Source organism: Manis javanica, chromosome 7 (assembly GCF_040802235.1).
Source record: "Manis javanica isolate MJ-LG chromosome 7, MJ_LKY, whole genome shotgun sequence".
NCBI classification, from domain to species: Eukaryota; Metazoa; Chordata; class Mammalia; order Pholidota; family Manidae; genus Manis; species Manis javanica.
In genome coordinates this window covers 104767817-104783019 of record NC_133162.1, presented here as the reverse complement: position 1 = coordinate 104783019, position 15203 = coordinate 104767817, and the positions used below count along the sequence as shown (strand labels likewise).

The window sequence follows — 15203 nt, the reverse complement described above, 5'->3', positions numbered from 1 at the left end:
GTAAAAGGCAAATAAGGAGGTAAATTTAAGGACAAATTTCACTGACTTAAAAATTATTAGTCCTGTATGTGAGAAAAAGCTATGGTTTCCACAAAGAGCTGTTGTGTCCATCACAGAAACTGTCCCAAAAGTTCATGTTCAGGTAAGCCTTTGGATATGTATTCCACCATAACAAAATACATTAATTTTAAAAATAATAATGCATACAAAATAAAAATTTTAATTGTAGCTTTTTTAAAAAGCCTTTTTGAGTTATGGGCTCTCGTAAGTATCTGATGAAAGCTCAGGACCATTTCCCAAGAAAATAACACATATTCACATAAAAAATTAAGCATGTATACATAAAAATTAAAGAGACCCAAGGCTCTAGGTTAAGAACTCCCAATAAATATGATGGTAAAGTTCCTCTATCCATAAAGAGTTATTTATTTTTTAAACTGGATTAACTCTAATTTTAATCAAATGATTTTTAAAAACCTGAACTTCCAATATAATCTTCTTAAATCACAGAGATCAGATACCTAATTTGAGATTAGTTGTCTGAATAGCTCCAAGTCACTGGTTGTACATTTCATGGAGGGAGGAACAGAAAGAATATTGATAGCTGAGGTATGGATAAAATGACTATGGAGTAAAGAAGTAAAGGATTCAACAAAGTAGAGGTGAAAGAAGGCAGAGAGAAGATTGTTTTGTTAAATAGGAAATAGGGAACAATTCCTGTTCTATAATAGAAACTCTGTAAGTGTATGAATGAAAAATGAATAAAACAAATAAATGAACAAAAAGTAGTTGAGACATTTATAACATGGATACATATATATATACACACACACATATATATATGGTTATAGGGAGATAATACATATTTATATTATATATAGAGAAATGGGAAGAAATTTTTAACATTTTGTGTGCTACTCTGAAAACATGTTTTAAACACTTCTCTATGGAAAAATACAAAGTTCTCATTAGCCATTTTTACAAACTAAATTTTAGAAAATTACTCATCCATTAGACTTGCCAATTACAAATACATAAAATTCATTAGGAGGAAAAAATCAAATTACTAAATCAAAGCCAAAGGACAAAAATTACTAAGTCAAGGGAGGAAAAAAACAAAAAGTAAAATCAAAATGTAAAGAAAAGGGTTACTTACAAAATTAAATTACTAAGCACATTATCAGGCAATGTACTATGTGTATGTAATAAATAAATTAGCAAATTATTATTACTAATGGTATTGGGTCACACCCTCTGCTTGTATGCTGGAGAAAAAAAAGGTTAAGAATTATAGCAATAGAGATGTAATTGCCAATCTCCCATTAATTATTATGGCTTTGTTGGTTTATTTTTTTACTAAAAATATTTTCAGGTGTATTTTTTATAACAAATATGACCAATACCAAGCCAAGGGGCAAAATTTAAGTTAGGGCATCATTTAATGAAATTGAGAATGAATTTATGGCTGGCTCAGTTTATGTTTGTTCTTTGGAATTATACTGCAGAGAGATTTTATTACAACAAATAGTGTCTAAAATAAGTGAGCAAATGTTTTTGGCTAGGTCCAGGTTGTTTATTTAGAAAGGTTTTTATGTAGTTTTATTTATTTCAGTTGCATATGTCCTATACCAAATAAGAGTCCAAAATAAAATTCATGATGTATATTGAAAATTTAACTTATCAAAATGAAATACTGTAACTGGGTGGCAAGCAAGAAAATCTTTTAAAACATACAAAAGAAAATAAGGACTAGGGATAAAGCTAGAAATGTCTGAAGACACCTCTCATCTATCTCAGATTAAACCTCAGCTTTTCAAGCCACAACATATTACATAAAACTTTGTATTTCCCTAGCTAGATGTTGAGTTTTTAACTTCTAGAAGCTATAAGGAAACAATGAATCTTGGTATAGCAAAAAAGTGTTCAGCAATTCTGTTTATATTCTACTCAATCAAATATCATTTTAAAGCCTGTAGTGAATCCAAAAACTTCCAATTCGAAAGAATAGGAAATATGATAAAATACTTATTTTTTTCCTTCTGTATTAATACCCAGAAAACCTACAGACACTGTGGTTACTACTTAAAGGAAAAATAAAGATGAAGGGGGGAAAAAAAGCCTTATCTTAAGTAATCCTATTCCTAAAATCATATAGGAAGCTCAGTTGCTTTCATTTTGATATACTTCATTTTACAAACACTGTATTCTCATCATTGACCCTCAACTGTCTAGTTTCCAAAATCTTTAACTTAAAAAAAAATCTTCACTCTAGTCATCCACACAACACTTAAATGTTCTGAGAGAATGCAAATAAAGGAATTTAAACTGTTTATAATGTTTGTATCGTTACCAAATTTGACCTATTGTTATAACTTAGTTTGGGAAGTCTCTCACACAAGGAAAAATCTATAATTCAAATATTTTATGAAAAATAACAAGGCTTAAAGAGAATTTAAAAGGTTATTTATTTAATTTCCCTGCCTTCAAGAAGGATTGTGTTCCTACCACCAAGATTTTTATATATTTTATTAGTCTGACACTAAAATCCCAAAATCTACCTTGGAAACCTATTTTAATACTTCCACTACATAAGGTTACATTTACTTAAAACTCTGAAACCAAAAAGAGCAGGGCAAAATAGAAACAACACAGGTTTTGATGGCAAGCTAGGAGCAATCTTGCTTAAACCAACTGCAAGAAGAATATTGGGAAAATTACTATAAGCACCAAAAGCCTGATTTCTTGTCCATAAAATGAGGTAATATTTCATCACTGAAATGTATCTAGGGAGTAAAATAAGCGAAAAAAGCACAGTCTCAATTGTATTGCATGGTACTATACCTGATAGGCAATAACTACCATTTCGTCCTCTCTGAAAATCACTTCCCAGTACTTTTCAGGGTCTGGTGTGGTAAAGTAGATTGGTCAGTTTAGTCATCCTTTAGATAAAAATGATAAAATCTGGACAAAAACAGCAAAATTTCTTGACTTCTGAGAAGATGGCATATAGAGAGAGCTTGAACCCACCTCCTCTCTCACTTTCACAACAAATCAACACCTACACACACGAGCAATTCATTTATCTGGAGAAAGAACTGTGGACTGAATGAGCACCTTCTGCACAAGGTATAGAAAGATTACATAAAAAACGGCAGGAGAGACAGAGACACAGTAAGACACAGACATCCCCAGCACAATGACCAGTAGAGGGAAGGGGTATCACTGAGGGACCTGGACACAGACTCTCTGCCCTGGGGCACAGAAAAGAAGCCATGCTTTAAAATGCATCTAGACGACAAGCAAAAAAACTAAATTTAAAAAACTGAAGCACTTTCCATTCAGCAGGGAAACAGTTGGAGCTCTCTCCAGATCAGAGGTCTCGTGAGCACCAATGTTTACACTCTTTCCCCACATTGATAGTGATGCAGGGAGCAGGGTTGGGGCATAGACATCAACTTCAGATTTGGTCTAGGCCACTTCCTAATCCCCACCCATGCCCAGAAGTATCATTCTCAGAGGAGAGGGCATTCAGGCCACAGCTGCCCTTGAGGGCACAGAACCAGGTGCAAACAGGTGCAACCAACCTCTGGAGAGCACACCCTGGCCACTGCTGCAACCCAGGTGCTCATGCAGTAGCAGTGGAGGTGGGGTTTCTTTTGGAGCCACTTGTGCCCTAAGTGGCTGCTGCCCTCAGACTCAGAGTCAGTGGTCACGGGGACAGGGCTCTCCTGGGGGCTGTGCCTGACCCTGGGACTGTACCACAGCTGTGGAGACTGTGGCCACACACCTCTGGGGTATGTGCCTGGGCTGATGCTGCACTGAGGACACGGAGCCACCCACCACTGCCCACCACTGGAGAATATGCCTGGATCCGTTCCCTCCCTGAAAGCAAGGGCACCATCAATATTTACTCAGGAACCCCTCTGACTGTGCTCCCCTCCAACCATGCCCTGAGAGCTCTGACACCAAGACATCCCTGGCTCATGCACGCTAAACCTCCAGCCAACCAGCCAAAACCACCAGGAACACAATCTTCCCAGGGATCTTCCCTATACAAGGACAATCCTTCAAAACTGGGAGAGGGAGCCCTTGCTACTGATTCAAAGACTCAAGCCCTCAAGCTGAACAGCAGAAAGAAAAAAAGAATAAAAAGAATTGAGGGTAAGTTAAGGAAGTTCTGGGACAATATCAAATGTCCAGACATTTGCATTAAAGGAGAACCAAAAGGAGAAAAGAACTATGTAGAAAACTTACTTGAAGAGTTAATAGCTGCAAACTTCCCTAACCTAGGGAATAAAACACACATACAGGTCCAGGAAGCAGAGAGAGCCACAAACAAGATAAACCCAAGGAGGTCCATACCAAGACACATCATAATTAAAATATCAAAGATCAAAGAAAAAGAGAGAATCTTAAAAGCAGCAAGAAAAAAGCAATGTGTTACCTACAGTAGAAACACCATAAGGCTATCTGCTGATTTTTCAGCAGAAACTACAGGCCAGAAGGGAGTGGCTTGACATATTCAAAGTGCTGAAAAAGAAAAACCTCCAGACAAGAATACTCTACTCAGCAAAGTTATTCAGAATTGAAGGGAAGATAAACAACTTCATAGATAAACATAAAAGAGTTCACTACCATTAAACCAGTCTTACAAGAAATGTTAAAGGTTTAAGAGGAAAAGAAAAGATCCTAACTAGAAAAAGAAAAACATGAAACTGCAAATTTCACTGATAAAAGCAAACATATACCAGGAGATAGTAAATCAATCAATTTAAAGCCAGTATGAAGGTCAAAAAGATAAAAGTGTAATCAATTACATCTAAAATGTAGTCAAAGAAACCACTAAATAAAACGGTATAAAAGAAGAAATCATATACATAAAGTGTGTAAGAGGGAGAGTAAAAAAGTGGGTAACTCTACTTCCGGGTATTTACTCAAAGAAAACAAAATTACTAACTGAAAAAGATATATGCACCCCTATTTTTACTGCAGCATTATTTACAATAGCCAAAATATGGAAACAACCCAACTGTTCATCAAGAGATGAGTGGATACCATGTAAGAACTTACTCACTATGTAAGAATTTGTCCACCACGTAAGAACTTGTTCGTTATGCTTCAGAAGATTGGAGACTGATGAGAATTAGGCTTGGGGTGGATTAATGATTGTGCATTGAGCATTGAGTCCCCTATACAGAATTTTATTGTTGTTAACCATTTGATCAATAAATATGAGAGATGCCCTCTCAAAAAAAAAACAAAACAATGCTTTCAAAATGTAAAAACCATTCTCAGCTCACAGGGCTATAGTTTGCTGATCCCTGAGCAAGAGCAATCATATCACTAAAGAAATACGCAAAAATGTTTAACAATTGCTAGAAACACAAAATCAGCACATAAATAAGCCTGCAATACTGCTTTAGGTGAAAGAAAACAAGAAGGTAAAAAAATTGGAGAAGTAAAAAATGATGAATTAAAAAAGAACAAAAAGCAAAAAAAAAAAAGAGATGAGTGGATAAAAAAGATGTGGTACATATACAAAATGGAATGTTATTCAGCCATAAAAAAAGAATGAATTATTGCTATTTGCAACAACATGGGTGGTCCTACAGGATATTATGCTAAATGAAATAAGTAACTCAGAGAAAAGCAAATACCATATGATTTCACTTACATAACGTATCTAAAAAAACAAACAGACTCATAAATACAGAAAACAAAATGGTAGAAGCCATAGGGGAGGAGGCTCAGAGTACAGGTAAATAGGTGAAAGGGTTAAAGAGGTATAAACTTCCAAGTTTAGAATAAGTAAATCACAGGGAATGATAAGTACTGCATAGGGAGTACAGTCAATAATATCTTTGCGTGGTGGCAAATGGTAACTCCACTTACATGATAAGCATTCTATAACGTATGTAACTGTCAAATCACTGTTACACACCTGAAACCAGTATAATTTCATATTATCAACTATACTTCAATAAAAAAAATTTCCACAGGCTTCATACAAGAATATTCTGATTCATTCATAATAGCCAGTATGTCCATCAACAAATTAAACAAACTGTGGTATAGTGATACAACAGAGCACTACTCAACAAAAAAAGAAATACTGAAACATGCAACAACCCAGTAAAACATCAAAAATGCTATGTAACAGAAGCCAAGAACAGAGTACCGTATACTATATGATACCATATATATGAAATTCTAGGCTGAGCAAAAGTAATCAATGATTTAAGAGAAAAAGAGAACAGCAGATGCCTACGGGTAAGGAGAATGGGATAACTGGAAACAGTCACCAGGATGTTTCTAGGGTGACAGAAATGCCCAGTATCTTTAGTGAGGAATGTAACACTGGCATAAACATTTATTTCAAAATTAAGCAGTTATGGACATTACAATGTATGTAAGTTTTATTTTTAAAAAATCTAATGGGGAGATTGTATTAAAGATGGCAGTGTATTTTGGAGGGACTGCTATAGATGGAAGTGTTCCTAAGGTTGAATAGCTGTCACCAGAGGTAATAAAACCACAGTAAAGAAGTAGAACAGTTAATTACAAAGCAAAAGCAAAATTAAATAAACTATCCCCAAAGTCAATCAAGAGATAGACAAACAATACAAAATATAATACCTAATATAGAAAGAATGGAGGAGAAAGAAAAAGGAGGAGAAAAAAAAGAACCTTTAGATTGTGTTTGTAATAGCATATTAAGTGAGTTAAGTTAGACTCTGAGGTAGTAAGGAAGTTAACCTTGAACCTTTGGTAACCACAAATCTAAAGCCTACAATGCAATAAGGACATAACTATCGATAATCACCATAAATGTAAATGGTCTCAATGCACCAGTCAAAAGATAGATTCACTGAATCAATAAATAAACAAGACCCATCTATATACTGCCTACAAGAGACTCACTTTAAACCCAAAGACATACCAGGCTACAAGTGAAGGGATGGAAAAAGATATTTCATGCCACTAATAGGGAGAAAAAAGGAGGAATTGCAGTACTTGTATCAGACAACATAGACTTCAAAACAAAGAAAGTCACAAGAGACAAAGAAGGACATTACATAATGATAAAGGGGTCATTCCAACAAGAAGATACAACCACTATAAATATCTATGCGCCCAACACAGGAGCACCTGCATACGTGAAACAAATACTAACAAAATTAAAAGGGGAAATAGAATGCAATACATTCATACTAGGAGACTTCAACACTCCACTCACTCCAAAGGACAGACCAGCCAGACAGAATAAGTAAGGAGACAGAGGCACTGTACAACACATTAAAACAGATGGACCTGACAGATCCGATAAAGGGCTGACATCCAAAATATATAAAGAGCTCACACACCTCAACAAACAAAAAGCAAATAATCCAATTAAAAATGGGCAGAGGAGCTGAATAGACAGTTCTCTAAAGAAGAAATTCAGATGGCCAACAGACACATGAAAAGATGCTCCACATCACTTGTCATCAGAGAAATGCAAATTAAAACCACAATGAGGCATCACCTCACACCACTAAGGATCACGATCATCAAAAAGACAATCAACAACAAATGTTGGCAAGGTTGTGGAGAAAAGGGGAACCCTCCTACACTGCTGGTGGGAATGTAAATTAGTTCAACTATTGTGGGAAGCAGTATGGAGGTTCCTCAAAATGCTCAAAATAGAAATACCATTTGACCCAGGAATTCCACTTCAAGGAATTTACCCTAAGAATGCAGCACTCCAGTTTGAAAAAGACAGATGCACCCCTATGTTTATCACTGCACTATTTACAATAGCTAAGATATGGAACCAACCTAAATGTCCATCAGTAGATGAATGGATAAAGAAGATGTGGTACATATACACAATTGAATATTACTTAGCCATAAGAAAAAAATAGATCCTATCATTTGCAACAACATGGATGGAGCTAGAGGGTATTTTGCTCAGTGAAATAAGCCAGGCAGAGAAAGACAAGTACCAAATGATTTCACTCATATGTGGAGTATAAGAACAAAGGAAAACTGAAGGAACAAAACAGCAGCAGAATCACAAAACCCAAGAATGGACTAACAGTTACCAAAGGGAAAGGGACTGGGGAGGATGGGTGGGAAGGGAGGGACAAGGGCGGGGACAAAGAAAGGGGGCATTACGATTAGCACATATAGTGTGTGTGGGGTTCGGGGAGGGCTGTACACACAGAGAAGACAAGTAGTGATTTTACAGCATCTTACTATGCTGATGAACAGTGACTGTGAAGGGATATGTGGGGGGGACTTGGTGAAACATAGTAAACATAATGTTCTTCATGTAATTGTAGATTAATGATACCAAAATTTAAAAAAATTAAAAATTAAAAAAAAAAACAGATGGACCTAACAGATCTCTACAGAAGTGTAAACCCAAAAGCAGCAGAATACACACGCTTTTCAAGTGCACATGGAACATTTTCAAGAATAGATCATATACTAGGCCAAAAAAAGAGCCTTGGTAAATTCAAAAAGATTGAAATTGAACCAACCAGTTTCTCAGATCACAAAGGTATGAAACTAGAAATAAATTACGCAAAGAAAATAATCTCAAAGACACATGGAGGTTTCACAACATGCACCTAAATAACCAATGGATAAATGAGCAAATAAAAACAGAGATCAAGCAATATATGGAGACAAATGACAACAATAATTAAACACTGCAAAATCTGTGAGACTGCAGCAAAGGCCATGCTAAGAGGAAAGTATATTGCAATTGCAATACAGGCCTACCTCAGGAAAGAAGAACAATCCCATAAGAACAGTATAAACTCAAAATTAATGAAACTAGAAAAAGAAGAACAAATGAAGCCCAAAGTCAGTAGAAGGAGGGATATTATAAAGATTAGAGCAGAAATAAAATCGAAAAGAATAAAACAATAGAAGAATCAATGAAATCAAGAGCTGGTTCTTCGAGAAAATAAACAAAATAGATAAACCCATAACCAGATTTATCAAGAAAAAAAAAAAGTCTACATACATAAACAGAATCAGAAATGAGAAAGGAAAACTTACGAAAACCACAAAAATGCAAAGAATTATTAGAGAATACTATGAAAAATTATATGCTAAGGAAGTGGATAACCTAGAATAAATGGACAACTTTCTGGAAAAATACAACCTTCCAAGGATGACCCAGAAAGAAACAGAAAATCTGAACAGACCAATCACCAGCAACGAATTGAATTGGTAATCAAAAAACTACCTAAGAACAAAACCCCTGTGACAGATGGCTTCACCACTGAATTTTATCAAAATTTAGTGAAGACCTAATACCCATCCTTCTTAAAGTTTTCAAAATATAGAAGAAGGAATACTCCCAAACTCATTCTATGAGGCCCCCATTACTCTAATACCAAAACCAGGCAAAGACACCACAAAAAAAGAAAATTACAGACCAATATCCCTGATAAACATAGATGAAAAATACTCAACAAAGTATTAGCAAACCGAATTCAAAAATACATCAAAAAGATCATTCATCATGATCAGGTAGGATTTATTCCAGGAATGCAAGGATGGTACAACATTCAAAAATCCATCAACATCACATCAACGAAAAGAAGGACAAAAACCACACGATCGTCTCCATAGATGCTGAAAAAGTGTTTGACAAAATTCAACATCCATTCATAATAAAAACTCTCAACAAAATGGGTATAGAGGGGAAGTACCTCAACATAATAAAGGTCATATATGACAAACCCACAGCCAACATCATACTAAACAGTGAGAAGCTGAAAGCTTTTCCTTTAAGATTGGGAACAAGACAAGGATACCCACTCTCCTCACTTCTATTCAACACAGTTCTGGTGGTCCTAGCCATGGCAATCAGACAACACAAAGAAATAAAATGCATCAAGATTGGCAAGGAAGAAATTAAACTGTCCCTGTTTGCAGATGACATGATATTGTACATAAAAATCCCTGAAGAATCCACTCCAAAACTCTAAATCTAATATTTGAATTTAGTAAAGTTGTGGGATACAAAATACACAGAAATCTGTTGCATTCCTATACACTAACAATGAACTAGCAGAAAGAGAATGCAAGAAAACAATTCCATTCACAGTTGCATCAAAAAGAATAAGATACATAGGAATAAACCTAACCAAGGAAGTGAAAGACCTATACTCTGAAACCTACAAAACACTCAAGAGAGAAATTAAAGAAGATACCAATAAATGGAAACACATCCATTTGCTCATGCTCATGGGTAGGAAGAATTAATATTGTCAAAATGGCCATCCTGCCTAAAGCAATCTACAGATTCAAAGCAATTCCTATCAAAATACCAACAGCATTCTTCATTGAACTAGACAAAATCGTTCTAAAATTCATATGGAACCACAAAAGACCCCAAATAGCCAAAGCAATCCTGAGAAGGAAGAATAAAGCTGGGGGGATTATGCTCCCCAACTTCAAGCTCTACTACAAAGCCTCACTAATCAAGATAATTTGGGACTGGCACAAGTACAGAACCATAGACCAATGGAACAGACTAGAGAGCCCAGATATAAACCCAAGCATATATGGTCAATTAATATACAATAAAGGAGCCATGGGCATAGATGGGGAAATGACAGCCTCTTCAACAGTTGGTGTTGGCAAAACTAGACAGCTACATGCAAGAGAATGAAACTGGAATATTGTTTAACCCCATACACAAAAGTAAACTCGAAATGGATCACAGACTTGAATGTAAGTCATGAAAGCATAAAACTATAAGAAAACATAGGCAAAAATCTCCTGAATATAAACATGAGCAATTTCTTCCTGAATGCAGCTCCTTGAGCAAGGGAAACAAAAGTAAAAATGAAAACATGGGACTACATCAAACTAAAAAGCTTCTGTACGGCAAAGGACACCATCAACAGAACAAAAAGGCACCCTACAGTATGGGAGAATGTATTTGTAAATGACATAATCGACAAGGGGTTAACATCCTAAATATATAAAGAACTCACACGCCTCAACACCCAAAGAGCAAATAACCCAATTAAAAAATGGGCAGAGGATATGAAGAGAGAATTCTCCAAAGAAAAATTCAGATGGCCAACAGACACATGAAAAGATGCTCCACATCACTAATCACCAGGGAAATGCAAATTAAAACCACAATGAGATATCACCTCACACCAGTAAGGATGGCCAGCATCAACAAGAGTAAGAACAATAAATGCTGGCAAAGATGTGAGAAAGGGGAACCCTCCTACACTGCTGGTGGGAATGTGAGCTAGGCCAACCATTGTGGGAAGCAATATGGAGGTTCCTCAAAACACTAAAAATAGAAATACCATTTGACCTGGGAATCACTCCTTGGAATTTACCCAAAGAATACAAGTTCTCAGATTCAAAAGACATATGCACCTCTATGTTTATCACAGCACTATTTACAATAGCCAAGAAATGGAAGCAACCTAAGTGTCCATCAGTAGATGAATGGATAAAGAAGATGTGTTACATATACACAATGGAATACTATTCAGCCATAAGAAAGGAACAAATCCTACCCTTTGCTACAACATGGATGGAACTGGAGGATATTGTGAAATAAGCCAGGCAGAGAAAGACAAGTGCCAAATGATTTCCCTCATTTGTGGTGTATAACAATGAAGCAAAACTGAAGGAACAAAACAGTAGCAGACTCACAGACTCCAAGAAGGGACTAGTGGTTACCAAAGGGGAGGGGTGGAGGAGGACAGGTGGGGAGGGAGAGAGAAGGGGATTGAGGGGTATTATGTTTAGTACACGTGGTGTGAGGGGTCACTGGGAAAACAGTGTAGAACAGAGAAGGGTAATAGTGAATCTGTGGCATCTTACTACACTGATGGACAGTGACTGCAATGGGGTATGGGTGGGGACTTGATAATATGGGTAAATGTAGTAAACACATTGTTTTTTCATGTGAAACCTTCATAAGAGTGTATATCAATAATACCTTAATAAAAAATAAGAAATCTAATGGGGAATCGGGAGTTGATAAAGAAACTATTGAAACAAAATATGGCATAGTACATTTAAAACTGGCTAAGCACCTGGGGGTTCATTATATGATTTTTATTTCATATGTTTGAAATTTTATAATATAAGGTTTTTAAAAAATAATTCCTCTTAATTCCTCCTTAGTGGGGGAAGAGAATTGGTAATCAGTGTCCTTCACATAAATTAGAATCTCTTATTAAGGCATTCCCTCAACTTTTATTTTAAATGCTGAATAATCCATCCTTCATGCTTTCTTTAATTTTATCACACTTAGCAGCTCACCTTGAAATCTGTGGATGTTTTCCATATCTCATTTATTCACTACTTAATACCTATAGGGAGAAAAGGGCTGGAGAACACTACTTTAGTCCCCACTACATGCCTGGCATTTTGCTACCTTCTTTGAATACATTACCCAACTTATGTCCCAAAACTGAATTTAGCATTTAAAAATGTAATCTTATTTGTTTACTTACATAAACTTATTTGTTTACTTATATCCTCCCTCATCAGAATTTATGGTCATTGGCAACATGGATCTGATCTTGTTCACTATTTCTTCAGATATGGCACACAGTACCTTCCAGTAAACGTGTGAATCAAAAATGTATTATCAGAGTTCACAAATACCCGACTTCACTCTCTTTTTGATAATGAAAATCATTCCCTACTCGTTATATCCAGCTTGTTTTGTCTTTAATCTTATTGGCAACTATATTAATTGTTGTAATGTATTTGTTTCAAGTGTCATAGAATGATCTGTTTGAGAACTTCACATTTTCTCTTATTCAAAAATGTAGTCATAAAATATTTTAATACAGTAAATCAATTTATATATTTCAGCATATCTTTATATGATATGTGGTTTCTATATATACTGTTACTTTTTCTGATCTTATTCATATGGATAAAGAAGAAAATCCTAATGCTCTGATAGTCTCAAATTCTGTAACCATCATTATAAAGTTGAAAAACCCTGGCAAATATTGAGATTTGAGAGTTCCTTACACAGAGTAAACTGCAGTTAATAGATCTGTAATAACAATGATCAATTTCATTTCAAAAGAATTTATCTAACAAAGCACCTACATATATAAAATCAAATAGTTCTGTTCACTTACATACAGAAAATCTAAGTTTGTCCTCAGAGGACATTCTTCAGTGAACATTTTGGGCGTGCTTTAGCAGAAAAACCACCAATACCTCAGATTAGAATTAAGAGTTCCACTTCAATTTTGAATAATTTTTCTGTTCTTAAATATCCTCAAAACATCCATAAGGTTAAAAAAGTAGGAGGGAGGGGAGAACAAATGTTATTAGTGATATCGTTATAAACTAAAATTGAGTAAAATAGCTGCTAACAAACAGCAAGTCAGTTGTCAAGATCAAGATTTTTCCCCATCAGTTAAACCAAATACTCTACCAAAAGCTTGGTAATTACCACATTTCTCTGACCAACTAAAAAACTTTGAAAAAGGATTTTCTAACATTCAAGGTAGAAAGCAAGAGAGAAGTAGGCATCAAGAGAATAGAAAATCACTCACAAAGACATTATACATATAAAATTTTACTATTTAAAAAAGTTCACAAATGTCTTACATATAGTTTGCCACAGATTCAAATCCAAGCTCTTCCAGATGCCATTTATATCCATAGATTATACATAACTCAAAAAATATTTAATTTAAATGTACCAAATGAAGCAAAGGGCTTAAAAATAGGAGTTTCAAAGTAAATACTCTAGAGTCACAGCAAACAGATCTGACCTTTCCAAGTGGCTTTCCCAAAGAGTTTCCAATCAGTTTCCAGTCATTTAAGATCTCTTCAACTTTGGAAATAAACCTAGGAAGGAGCAAAAAACTCTCTAAATATGTACAGCACATTTTTTACTATTGTTACACAATTCCTTTAAAAAGAATTTTTTTATATTTTAACATTTTATCAGAGAAGGCTCAATAAGTTTTGTATTGTTTTATGGATGTGAAATAAAATGGAAATTATCTTATTTAGCCCAAGAATTCTTAGGTTTTTATTTTTTCTAAGTCTAATGCTTACCCAACAAAGGCATTCTGCCTTCTATAATTAATAAATCTCTCTATATTAAAATGAATATAATAAGTTTGGGACAGAAGTAAAAACCAACAGACTAAAATGATACTATTAAGGGTAATTATGAAACCAAACATCTTTTCCCTAACCTCAAAATAATTTATCTAAATTAACTTTTCCTTTAAAGATATTTAGGAATTCCCTGATTTGACTCCCCCTACCCCCAAAAAGAAAAAAACATTATTTGGAACTTTGCTCATTAAAATAAAACAAGCTTTAAGGGATAGCTGGCAAAAGCTACAAGTATATTGGTCAGTTTTAAGGAATAATTGACAGAATTTAAAACTATTCACTATTTAATATTTAAATCTATTGATCAAATACCTATTAAAAAGAGAATGAATTTAAACCAGCAACATGCTCAATATTAGCAAATTAAAACCCAAATCTCAGTGTAGTGTTAAACACATATTTAAAAGACACTTTCAGAAGATTTACTACTCTAAATTGACTACTTATATAAGTATGATGCAATCTAACAGCAACATTGCTCTCCTAAAACTCCTACATAGTATTGCTAGAGTACTAGAGTTAATTCTAGTCAAAATATATTCAGACATCAGTTTTTTGTCAGTGACATAAATTATTATTTACATTTCTGTTTTAAGATAGTAATGATAAACCTGAGTTGTTACAATTCAACTGAACCTGCTAATTAATTCCTCTTTATAATTAAAGGTAGTATTACATTGACAGACAGTGACTGCAATGGAGGGGTTGAGGTCTTGATAATATGGGTGAGTGCTGAAGCACCGTTTTGTATATGTGAAACCATCATAAGATTGTATATCAATGGTACTTTAACAAAATAATAATTAAAAATTAAAAATGAAAGGTAGTATTAATATACAAATTCACTTTTGGGAGGGTTTAGCAAAAGATAATTATCAGTTTTGAAAATGAGTACTTGAGAAATAAGTTAACATTTTTACACACAAAAAAATTTTTAACTATATACATATGTGATTTGTGAGCAAATACTTGCATGTGAAATGTACACTGCATTTACAAATAGTAAAGAACTGTTAGCTACCTAAATGTTCAACTGCAGCAGTTGTAACTTAACAGTACAT

General features: G+C 34.7%; 1 protein-coding gene across 4 annotated transcripts in view; it reads right to left on the bottom strand.

Annotated features, from left to right (window-relative positions):
- RAB3GAP1 (RAB3 GTPase activating protein catalytic subunit 1) overlaps nucleotides 1-15203 on the bottom strand; it is a 94957-nt gene that overhangs the window by 76814 nt on the left and 2940 nt on the right. For all 4 annotated transcript variants that reach the window (XM_073241369.1, XM_073241370.1, XM_073241371.1 and 1 more), the window contains exon 3: nucleotides 13788-13863. In XM_073241369.1, the coding sequence (XP_073097470.1) occupies nucleotides 13788-13863 (76 nt within the window). The remainder of the gene's footprint in view (nucleotides 1-13787; nucleotides 13864-15203) is intronic.